Below are 12,570 nucleotides of genomic sequence, written 5' to 3' on the forward strand. Positions count from 1 at the left end.
TTACTTCTGGCTGTACAATTCTGATTGAGACATGTTGATTGATGTTGTAAGTTCTGTTCAAGATCAAACATTCGTGACCAACTATATTCATTGGGTTTGGCTTGTCGAACTCGTGCTGCTGCAGTCAGCCAACAATGATTTGCAATTTACTGAAATTGCTGCTGGCCTGCTGCTGCCTGTGCACGAGCCGAGCGCCTGCTGCTGACGTCACTCACAATGCACTTTCGCAGCCAGGCACGTGTGTTGTGACTGAGTGTGTGACAGAGAAAATCATATTTGTGTCATTTAGAGGGAAAATGCATGTATTTTAGCGTTTGAGTCACTTTTCAAAAGTTGCTAAAAGTTCAAAATACATTTTTAAAAGTAGCTAAATTTGTTGCTCGGTGCTGTTTAAAAAAAAAAAAAAAAAAAGTTGCCAGGGTAGTCTGAAAAGTTTCTAAATCTAGCAACAAAATTGCTAAGTTTGCATCACTGGTTATAGACAGAAGCGCGCTACATGGCAGACCAATCCGAACTCATCTCTAGGCATGTCCAGCCTATCCATTAGCACAGCCAGTCATGGCTATCGGGAAGGTTCCTGTCCTTTTCTGTGGCTAAACCTACTAGGCTCGTAATTTTAACAATTTGTATTTATAGATGCCATACAAGTGTGTTAACTTTCACGTGCCTTAATAACATGTCCCAGAAGGCATTTCTGCCAAAAAAAACACTCATGCCTCTCCTGCCAAGTAGTGACTTCTTGAAACGGGTCACATATTGGCTTTGGGTGTCATCATTGTCTGGCGCACAACAATGTGAGAACATAACGTTTTGTGTGTTTTAGAACTTGCTTAGTCTCGTAACTAAGGGTTATGAAATCCACACACACACTTTCCACTTTATATTTAAGGCACTCTGTCAAGTAATGGATTCATGATAGGACGGGTGAGGTCTTTAAATTCCAATTACATTGATTACTTTATTTGCCTGCAGGGGCGCTGTTGGCAGCCGAGCATGTGAAGGGCAGCGTGAACTTGTCTGTGGATGAGGGCAAAGACAACAAGCTCCATGTCTCAGAGTGAGTACACAACAACCACAACACCTAGCAATGGCTTTTTCTATACAAATGTTCTCATGACAATGTGTCATTGATGTGTGAAGAGAGAGTAAAGGATTTGTTACGTTTTAGGTTCAGCTACTTGACACTGTTTAGTGTTTTGCAAAAGTACCAATAGTGACTAGGCCTATATAAGGATGTTTTATAAGGCACTGACTGTGCAATAATCAAGCTTTTTGTCTGGCTGACAGTGGTTATTCTCCCCCTCTCTCCCACAGGTCAGTGCAGTTCAGCGACGTGAACTCCATCACTCGCTACCTTGCCCGTGTGACTCCCACTCTGAGCTTGTACGGCTCCAACATGCTGGAACAAACTGAGGTGACAGACTAGCACTGCCACACTGATTCCCAAGTGCTTGGGCTTGCCTAAGATTTACCCAGCATTATTAGCTGTGTTATGGCTACTCAACTCAGAGCTTGGAGGCCCCACTAAATACATTTTTTCTCAATTTTCATCATATCCAATTGGTAGTCCCGTACAGACTCAGGAGAGGCGAAGGTCCTCTGAAACAGAACCCCGCCAAGCCGCATCGCTTCTTGACACAATGCACACTTAACCCAGAATCCAGCCACACCAATGTGTCGGAGGAAACACTGTACACCTGGCGACCATGTCAGCGTGCATGCGCCCGGCCCACCACAGGAATTACTAGAGCGCGATGGGACAAGGACATCCCTGCCGGCCAAACCCTCCCCTAACCCAGACGACGCTGGGCCAATTGTGCGTCGCCTCATGAGTCTCCCAGTCGCTTCCGGCTGAGACTACAGCCCGGGTCTGTAGTAACGCAGCTAGCACTGCGATGCAGTGCCTTAGACCGCTGCACCACTCGGGAGGCCCTCACTAAATTAATTAATTCAGCCATTCACTGCTATTCAATGGATCAACTTATTATTACTTGAGTCTTATCAGTTGCAATGCAGCTATATCTAAGGCATTTCAGATTGTGTGCCATTCGGTCCCCTCCCCTCCTTACTATTGCTCAACCTGTCTCTTTTTTTCAATACCCTCCCCTTCATCCCCTCCTCTGTCTCTCTCCAGGTGGACCACTGGCTGGAGTTCAGTGCACGGCGCGTGTGTGGCCAGTCGGGCCTAACCACAGCCCTGGAGGAGCTGGACAAGGCCTTGGCTCTGCGCACATTCCTGGTGGGCCACAGCCTGACTCTGGCCGACCTCTGTGTGTGGGCCGCGCTCAAAGGTCAGTCAGTCCCAGTGACCCAGCTGACCCTAGTGGGCGTCTAACTATATAACCGAAGATGGATGGGGTCTTGTCTCTGACTATGATTCAATTATATGACATGCAATTTTATCAAATCGATTACCTAACGTTTAATTGATTACGTGTTTTAATTAAACCATTAATAATCTGGGGCACCACGGAAGCATTAAGTAATATAGAGCGGTTATCTCCCGAATTCACACTCTTAAAGATCTGACGATCTTTTATATCAGTAGCAGTCAATTATTAATTGTCACCTCGATTGGTCTCATTCTGATTATCTGCACGAACCCTGGCTAACAAGTTGAATCAGCAATACACAAATTGGCTTAATTATTTATTTACTAAATACCTAAATAATCACACAGAATTACACATACAGATCTTCATTGTAAAGGGTTTAAACCCTGTTTTCCATGATTGTTCAATGAACCATAAACAATTAATGAACATGCACCTGTTGAGCGGTCGTTAAGACACTAACAGCTTACAGACGGTAGGCAATTAAAGTCACAGTTATGAAAAATTAGGACACTAAAGAGGCCTTTCTAATGACTCTGAAAAACACCAAAAGAAAGATGCCCAGGGTCCCTGCTCATCTCTGTGAACGTGCCTTAGGCATGCTGCAAGGAGGCATGAGGACTGCAGATGTGGCCAGGGCAATAAATTGCAATGTCCGTACTGTGAGACGCCTAAGACAGCGCTACAGGGACAGCTGATCGTTCTCGCAGTGGCAGACCACGTGTAACAACACCTGCACAGAATCGGTACATCTGAACATCACACCTGCGGGACAGGTACAGGATGGCAACAACAACTGCCCGAGTTACACCAGGAATGCACAATCCCTCCATCAGTGCTCAGACTGTCCGCAATAGGCTGAGAGAGGCTGGACTGGGGGCTTGTGGGCCTGTTGTAAGGCAGGTCCTCACCAGTCATCACAGGCAACAACGTCGCCTATGGGCACAAACCCACCGTCGCTGGACCAGACAGGACTGTCAAAAAGTGGTCTTCACTGACGAGTGGCGGTTTTGTCTCACCAGGGGTGATGGTCGGATTCGCGTTTATCTTTGAAGGAATGAGCGTTACACTGAGTCTTGTACTCTGGAGCAGGATAGATTTGGAGGTGGAGGGTCCGTCGTGGTCTGGGGCAGTGTGTCACAGCATCATTGGACTGAGCTTGTTGTCATTGCAGGCAATCTCAACGCTGTGCTTTACAGGGAAGACCTCCTCCCTCATGTGGTACCCTTCCTGCAGGCTCATCCTGACATGACCCTCCAGCATGACAATGCCACCAGCCATACTGTTCGTTCTGTGCGTGATTTCCTGCAAGACAGGAATGTCAGTGTTCTGCCATGGATAGCGAAGAGCCCGGATCTCAATCCCATTGAGCACGTCTGGGACCTGTTGGATCGGAGGGTGAGGGCTAGGGCCATTTCCCCCCAGAAATGTCCGGGAACTTGCAGGTGCCTTGGTGGAAGAGTGGGGTAACATCTCCAGCAAGAACTGGCAAATCTGGTGCAGTCCATGAGGAGGAGATGCAATGCAGTACTTAATGCAGCTGGTGGCCACATCAGATCCTGTTACTTTTGATTTTTAACCCCCCTTTGTTCAGGGACACATTATTCCATTTCTGTTAGTCACATGTCTGTGAACTTGTTCAGTTTAGGTCTCAGTTGTTGAGTCTTATTATGTTCATACAAATATTTACACATGTTAAGTTTGCTGAAAATAAACGCAGTTGACAGTGAGAGGACCTTCCTTTTTTTGCTGAGTTTATGATCTGTCCTGTCATAAAAAGCCCCTAGCTGGCTAACCTGATATGATGGCTGGTTACACAAAGGAAGGGGGTTGGGTTTCAATGAAAGAGAGGGAAGACAAAGGGATTGGGTCTCTATTGGACCTTGAGAAGCTATCATACCATAAATACAGAATCTTATGCATTCTAAGAACCGCCCATTCGGAAAAGGAAAATGCAATATATTTATTTACTCTGAGCTGCGCTTCGATAGATGGGTCGAAGATGGAAGACTGGTTCACCAAGCAGAGATCGCCATTGTCCTTTTTGAAGAATCTTTCTGGTCGTGGTGTTGTAGAGCAGATGCGTTAAAGTACCCTGTCGTTATTAGGAGATTGTCTGTCCTTTCTTAGGCCATGTACGTTTACAGCTGCAGCCGATACCTCCTAGACGTTGAGTTATCACTTCTTCTTTAGGGAATAATCATTCAATCATTCATACCAAGTTGCCACAATCAGCTCTCACTGTATTCTGGCTGGTCTAGTTGAAATTAACCATTTCTGTGTGGTGATCGTCAGCTCCACGTTGAGATTCGCCCTTTTAAATGTTAGGACAGCAGTTATAACATTTCATGGAACTAAATGTCAATATCTTTAGTTTTGTATTTGAAATTAGCCCTTTCAAACGTATGGACACCAGTCCTCATGTCATCGGGAACTGAGGTTGACTCCTGTCAATGGCTTTTGTACTGCGGGAGAGAAGGGTGTGTTTCATAGTTCTCAACCAATGTCTGTTCACTTGAGCGTGGCCACTGAGTGAGCATAAGTTTACTTATGAAAACAATTCTCTCATTTAGAAGCTAAAATCACATTTCATCTTCTCACAGAGTTTCATATTTAAATTGCACAACAATTCCATGTGAATCTAACGAGAATGTGTTGATTTTCCAAGATACAATTTGTCGTCATATCATCAGATATAATGTTCCAGACAACAACTGATCTGACATCATATTCTTTAAGTACCAACGGACACTTTCAACTGGTTGAGAAAGGGAAATATTGTTCCATTCCCCAACCTTTTGATGATACCGTACTTTGTGGTAACACAGGGATTTCCAAGAGTCCATTCTGTAGAGTGGAGAGAAAAGGGGGAAAGGTTATTTATGGGGGGGGTCATAAACCTCACCCAACAGGGCAACGTCACGACAGTGTAGACAGTCATACATAATAGCGCAGGCAAATATACATAGTGTGCATCTAAAAAACTAAACTATTTAGATGCACCTTGTACTAGATGCACAGAGCTATATTGATAACATCTATCTGATGTAGAGGGGTCGAGGCTAGGCATTGATTTTGGACTTGACAGTTGTATGTTCTCTCTCTTTCTCTCTTACACACTCACACGTGTGTCCGTACAGGTAGCTACGAGTGGCAGTCAATCCAGAAGCAGGCGGGGGCGTTCTCTCACGTGGCTCGCTGGTTTTCCTTCCTGGGCTCCCAGGTGCCCTTTACTGCAGTGGGCAACAAGTATGCCAACAGCAAGGCCACTCCTCGCAAGTCCGATGTAAGTAACACAATTGCCAACGGTAAACTCGCTGTATGTCTCCTCTTTGCATTGGAAATAATGGATTTCTGTCTGTAAATCCAATGTAAAGAGTGGAGTCCTAGCTTGAAATCTGCACACTTCACACAAACTTACACTTAAATCAAGCATGCATGCATTCCCAAATCCATCTGACTGTATCCTCCTCTCTGTGTCCCTACTCTCTGAGGAACAGGAGAAGAAGCAGGACTTGGGCAAGTTTGTGGAATTGCCAGGAGCCGAGATGGGAAAAGTGGTGGTTCGCTTCCCCCCTGAGGCCAGCGGGTGAGTGTCACCACTTGGCAAAAAAACAACAGTGTTGTGTTCAGTAGGAACAAACAGGAGAATGTATTTTTAACATTTTAAAAGGGGAAATGTATAGCTATTACTTGTATTAATATTTCTATTCCTCTCTCTCTCAGGTACCTGCACATTGGCCACGCCAAGGCTGCCCTGCTCAACCAGCACTACCAGGTGACATTCAAGGGCAAGCTCATCATGCGCTTCGACGACACCAACCCTGAGAAGGAGAAGGAGGACTTTGAGAAGGTATTCCCCCAAATGTCCCTATTTTCTTTTGGTTAACTAAATTGTTTCATATCAGTTATTTTCTCTTGATTTATAAACCATCAAGTGTGAAAATACTGTCTACATGCACGTTGAAGAATTGCTTACACATTGAGGCAATATAGCTACAACACATTTGAGAAAATCTCCTCCATGCTGATACAGGGTGGTATTTAGGGTTGGGCGATATTACGATAGCATCGACGATGATTTACAGCCTCGTTGATGGTGACAACATCGTGATGGGACAGGCGATCATTTAGTGTTTAGCCTATTAGAACTTGAATTGGTCTGCGCAGTAAAGAACGGAGCCTCGTAGTGCACAGCAGGGCAGCACACATAGGCTATAGCAAATAGGAAAATTACTATTTCAATAAATATGTTATTGAAATAGTTATTGAATATGTTATCCAGACGGAGCGGAGAAATCCACCAAAGCTGTCGGATGCATTATCAGTCTTAGGCTATATATAGCCTAAACCTAACCTAATAATTTTTTTTATTATAATGGACACTCCTTAACTATCTTTTCTCTAGCTGTTTTAAAAAACGTGGCCTATATTATCTTCTCTCTTAATTTGACTTTGGGCTACAGGCTACGCTTTTATTGTTTTATGCATGGCTTTCTCCTGATCAAACAATGAATGTAACGGAGTTCCATCTGTTGTTTGACAAGCCTAAAAACGTAAAGTAGCCATGGGACTAATAATAAGAGATGACAAACAATATCAATAGCCTATAGAAAAATCTAATTCCAAGTTTATTCAAGTTTAAGCAAAATGATTCATGCGGCCTATACAATCCGTCCATGCGAGGGTGAAAACCAAATGGCCAATAACCTATCCTCCTACTTGGCTCATCATAAAAGCTAAGTTAACTCTTAAGGATCTGCCCCTTTTTTCAATTTTTTTTGCCTAAAATGACAGATATGCATATTATTGGTACCACTTGAAAGGAAACACTTTCAAGTTTGTGGAAATGTGAAAGGAATGTAGGAGAATATAACATAATAGATCTGGTAAAAGATAATACGAGGAAAAGAAATAACCATTTTTTTTGTACGATCTTTGAAATGCAAGAGAAAGGCCATCATGTATTATTCCAGCCCAGGTGCAAAGTTTTAGACTGATCCAATGAACCATTGCATTTCTGTTCAAAATGTTGTATCAAGTCTGCCCAAATGTGCCTAATTTGTTTATTATTAACTTTTCATGTTCAAAATTGTGCACTCTCCTCAAACAATAGCATGGTATTATTTCACTGTAATAGCTTCTGTAAATTGGACAGTGCTTTTAAATTAACAAGAATTTAAGCTTTCTGCCAATATCAGATATGTCTATGTCCTGGGAAATTTTCTTGTTACTTACAAACCTCATGCTAATCGCATTAGCCTAAGTTAGCTCAACCGTCCTGTGGAAGGGACACCGATCCCGAAGAGGTTTATAGCCTAATCCTATAGGCTATTTTCAATCACGGCTTTATGAGAGATGGAACAAACAATATTGTTTATTTACTATTATTTTATGAGGCAAATAAAGCAATTATTATCCAGTTCTGAATACAGTAGACTGCTTCTATCCAGCCCATGATGTATAACCTACTTACCAGACTGTCACTGCGCCATCATGTGCGCCCCACTAAGACAAACATTCATGCAGAAGCTGTTTCATGCAGAAGCTCCTCCACAAGAAAGGAATATTAAAAAATGATGTGCCGGCACTTAGCCTGGGCAGAGGCTATCGACAACGTTAGGATTCATCCAGTTCATTCGTTTTTGGGTAATAGACCAACTGGCGTTTTTAGGTGAGTTTTGGGGGAGGGGTTGGCCAATAAGAGGCGATAACAGAGATAGATATATAGATATCTATATATCTATCTCAATGCTTTCTGGGTCCATAATCACAATAGGACAAAGGTTGACATCGCCCAACCCAAGTGCTATTCTGACCTGAGATCCTTGTGCCTTACTCAAATGTTCGTAGAAGTCTCCATTGACATCAATCTGAAAGTGTGCGTTTCACATGTTTATTTAAACTCAGAATTGAACTCTGATGGCATGTTTCCACCGTAAGAATTGCTTGGCCTAAAGACAGACTTTTGTGTTTCCATCTCTGAGTATAACTGGCCTGAAAAAAGACTTGGTGTGCCTTGGACTTTTCGGGGCTGCTTTGAAGTGATGCAATGCAAGTGGTTGTAATGAAACCCCTGAAAACTCTATCCACCTGTTCCCTCTGTTTTATCATAGGTGATCCTGGAGGACGTGGCCATGCTGCAGATCAAGCCTGACCAGTTCACCTACACCAGCGACCACTTCCCTCGCATCCAGGGCATGGCGGAGCAGCTGCTGAGGGAGGGCAAGGCCTATATCGATGACACACCCCCAGAGCAGATGAAGGCGGCAAGGGAACAGCGCACCGAGTCCCGCCACCGCAGCAACTGTAAGGGGAATAGGAGTGGAGCAATGGCTGAATTCCAACATCACCCTTAATCCGTAGGCCCTGTTAGATCTGAAACGATTTGATAGTTGTAGCCACGTGGCGTAATTTCACAGGGCATGTGGAAGTAATTATGATAACCGCAACACTCATTGTTTTCACTCATTGCATCTTCACCCCTTTCTCGCTCTCCCCCAGCGGTGGAGCAGAACCTGAAGATGTGGGAGGAGATGAAGGCGGGCACGGAGTATGGCCAGACGTGCTGCATGCGGGCCAAGATTGACATGGCCTCCAACAACGGCTGCATGCGCGACCCCACCCTCTACCGCTGTAAGAATGCCCCCCACCCCCGCACTGGCAGCACCTACAGGTAGGGGGACACGGCATGCTACCATCTTTTTTTTTTAATGGAATTAATGCACTTTTTAAAATTATTTAGCCTAATGCACTAGCAAATAAAGGATTTCTGTTGATATTTTTACATAGTCTTAAGGACAGGTTTTGCAATACCAAAAAAATCTAATCAAATCAAACTTTATTTGTCACATTAGCTGAAAAACAAGGTGTAGACCTTCCTGTGAAATGCTTACTTACAAGCCCTTAACCAACAATGCAGTTCAAGGAAGTGATAAGAAGATATTTACCAAATAAACTAAAGTAAAAAGTATCACAAAATATCGAGCTTATATACAGGGGAGGGGGTACTTGTACCGAGTCAATGTGCAGGGGTACAGGTTAGTCGAGGTAATTTGTACATGCAGGTAGGGGTATAGTGACTGCATAGATGATAAGCAGGGAATAGCAGCAGTGTAAAAACAAATGGTGGGGGGGTCAAACGGAATAGTCCGGTGGCCATTTGATTAATTGTTCAGCAGTCAATCACCACCATCCGGAGACACCTGAAACCCCACCTCTTTTAAGGAATACCTGGGATAGGATTAAGTAATCCTTGTAACCCCCCTCCCCCCCCAAAAATATATAGATGTACTATTGTCAAGTGGTTGTTCCACTGGATATCATAAGGTGAATGCAGCAATTTGTAAGTCGCTCTGGATAAGAGTGTCTGCTAAATGACGTAAATGTAAAATGTCTTATGGCTTGGGGGTAGAAGCTGTTAAAGAGCCTTTTAGTCCTAGACTTGGCACTCTGGTACCGCTTGTCATGAGGTAGCAGATAGAACAGTTTGACTTGGGTGACTGGAGTCTTGGGACAATTTTTAGGGCCTTCCTGTGACACTGCCTGATTTTTAGAGGTCCCGAATGGCATGAAGCTTGTCCCCAGGGATGTACTGGGCTGTCGCACTACCCTCTGTAGTGCCTTGCGGTCGGAGGCTGAGCAGTTGCCATACCAGGCGGCGATGCAGCCTGTCAGGATGCTCTCGATGGTGCAGCTGTAGAACTTTCTGGGGACCCATGCCAAATATTTTCCGTCTCCTGAGGGGGAATAGGCGTTGTTGTGCCCTCTTCACGACTGTCCTGGTGTGTTTGGACCATGCTTCAAGGAACTTGAAGCTCCCGACACGCTCCACTACAGCCCCGTCAATGTTAATGGGGGCCTGTTTGACCTGCCTTTTCCTGTAGTCCACAATCAGCTCCTTTGTCTTGCTCACATTGAGGGAAAGGTTGTTGTCTCTGACCTCCCTATAGGCTGTCTCATCGTTGTTGCTATTCAGGCCTACCACTGTTGTCATCAGCAAACTTAATGATGGTGTTGGAGTTGTGTTTGGCCATGCAGTCGTGGGTGAACAGGGAGTACAGGAGTGGACTAAGCACGCACCCCTGAGAGGCCCCAGTCTTGAGGATCAGCGTGGCAATGTTGTTTCCTCCCTTACTTCCTGGGGTTGGCCCGTCAGGAAGTCCAGGATCCAGTTGCAGAGGGAGGTGTTCAGTCCCAGGGTCCTTAGCTTAATGATGAGCTTTGAGGGCACTATGGTGTTGAACGCTGAGCTGTAGTCAATGAATAGCATTGTCACATAGCTGTTCCTTTTGTCCAGGTGGCAAAGGGCAGTGTGGAGTGCGATTGAGATTGCGTCATCTGTGGATCTGTTTGGACAGTATGAGAATTGGAGTGGGTCTAGGGCAGGTGTGCCCAACCTTCTTTGACGTGAGATCTACTTTTTCATTTGCCATCCTGATGAGATCTACCAGTCTCTAAACCAACCAAAAACATGTATGAAACGCAACACACCACTGAGTATGGACCTGCTGCTATGATACCTATTTGATACCCAAATATAATGTGGACCAAAAACATGTTTTCCACAAATAAATGCAACTAATTTACTTTCCTACCGTAGTGTGTTTTTTGGCATTGGGTGGAGGCAAGTCGTTTTTCTTAGTCAGGGCTGTAGCAGCTTGTTGCAAGTCTCATGCAGGCCACAAGTTGGTCATCAGTCATAGTAGATCTGTACTTGGACTTTATTATCTTCATGTGAGAAAATGCAGACTCACAGAGGTAGGTTGATCCAAAAAGGGCTGAGAAGTTGAGAGCACATCTTCTTATGTTGGGATACTTCTCCTCTAGCAGTAGCTCCCAGAACTCTTCCTTCATCAGTGGTTGCCCTGGATTTCAGCTGAATGTCATTTTGAATGGTGAGAATTTCAGTTTCTGCTATAGTTGTGTCCAACTGAAAAAGTGATCCCGTTTTGGAGGCAATGACTTCCACATTTATGTCTGTGCCAAATGGAAAGCACATATAAGTGGCAATAGGCTCAAGTGATGCAAAGTCAGAGAAACGACTGTCAAACTCAGATAAGATACTCTGGACTTGCTCCACATAACGTGCATTGTAAACCTGTGCTGTGTCCTTGCCCGGACGTTCAAGTTCTGAATGCATGTGTTGAAAGAAGTGCAGGTCCTTACATTGCAGCTATCTTGTGAGCAGTTGTAGTTTGCATTTAAATGTTCACAGAGCTGATCATGTCGGTTACATGTTTGCCTTTTCCTTGCAGCCCTGCATTCAATTCATTAAGCATGTAAGTTAGGTCAGTGAGAAAAGCTAAATCCAGGAGCCACTGTGTGTCCTCTAGCTGTGCATATTCTGGATGTTTGGAAACCTTGAGAAACTCCTTGATTTCAGGCAACAACTCACTATAACTCCGATATCCGTGTGCAGCAGCAGGTCTGTGTTCTCCGCTTCAGTCTCTTCTAAGTGAGTGCGAAATAGAGTCCGCTGTAGGCTTCATGCTCGACTAGAACACACAATCTTCATCGCAACATCCACCTCTTTCATGTTTAGCATCTTCCGGCACAAAGCTTGCTGATGAATTACGCAGTGATAACTAAGATAATAAGATGCTATGGTTGCCGCCTTCCCTTTGGTCACAGGCCTTGTGAAAATTGACTGCTGCGCTGCAAGTAGATTTTTTTTTGGGTTGTTCTTCTTGTACCTTTCTTGTTCGTAATTCAGTCTTTGCTGGAAAATCTCTTTCCTGGGTTTTGTGTGGTTTTAAAATGTTGTTTTATGTTACCTTGGGATAGCGATGCTATTATGGCAGATGAGGCACAGGCATTTTGAGTTTGACCTGACAAAAATAATCCTCCCATTCCTTGTGTAAATTATACGTTGTTTTTTTGGTATCCTTCCCTTCACTCATTATTGCTGCTGTCGACCACACAACTTAAGATCGAATCGGTCTACAAAGTTAGCTAGCTACCTGCCTGGCATCACCATAACCTCGACTTGGAGTTGGCTGGTCGGAATCTGACCGCGTTAACTAAGCATACGTCAATAAGTGGGCAGGGACTAGTCATATTTTATGTAAATCATGTGACTTGTCAGACATTGCTGTGAATGGAGGACTGCCAAACGTTAAAACAGAAAGAGATTGTAGGCATTGATTTGTGTGGCTGAATTTTAGTAGATGTATAATAATCTCACGATCGACTGGCAAACACTCCGCGATCAACCAGTAGATTGCGATCGACTGGT

The 12,570-nt window shown here is 44.2% G+C and overlaps 1 protein-coding gene across 5 annotated transcripts in view; it reads left to right on the top strand.

The window, feature by feature from the left end:
* LOC106561878 (bifunctional glutamate/proline--tRNA ligase) overlaps positions 1-12,570 on the top strand; it is a 58,819-nt gene that overhangs the window by 7,808 nt on the left and 38,441 nt on the right. For all 5 annotated transcript variants that reach the window (XM_014126152.3, XM_014126154.3, XM_014126155.3 and 2 more), the window contains exons 2-9: positions 973-1,057; positions 1,315-1,414; positions 2,135-2,291; positions 5,474-5,619; positions 5,834-5,922; positions 6,060-6,186; positions 8,450-8,642; positions 8,838-9,009. In XM_014126152.3, coding sequence (XP_013981627.1) covers positions 973-1,057; positions 1,315-1,414; positions 2,135-2,291; positions 5,474-5,619; positions 5,834-5,922; positions 6,060-6,186; positions 8,450-8,642; positions 8,838-9,009 — 1,069 coding nt within the window. The remainder of the gene's footprint in view (positions 1-972; positions 1,058-1,314; positions 1,415-2,134; positions 2,292-5,473; positions 5,620-5,833; positions 5,923-6,059; positions 6,187-8,449; positions 8,643-8,837; positions 9,010-12,570) is intronic.

This window comes from Salmo salar, chromosome 11 (genome assembly GCF_965601325.2).
Source record: "Salmo salar chromosome 11, fSalSal1, whole genome shotgun sequence".
In the NCBI taxonomy this organism is placed as follows: domain Eukaryota; kingdom Metazoa; phylum Chordata; class Actinopteri; order Salmoniformes; family Salmonidae; genus Salmo; species Salmo salar.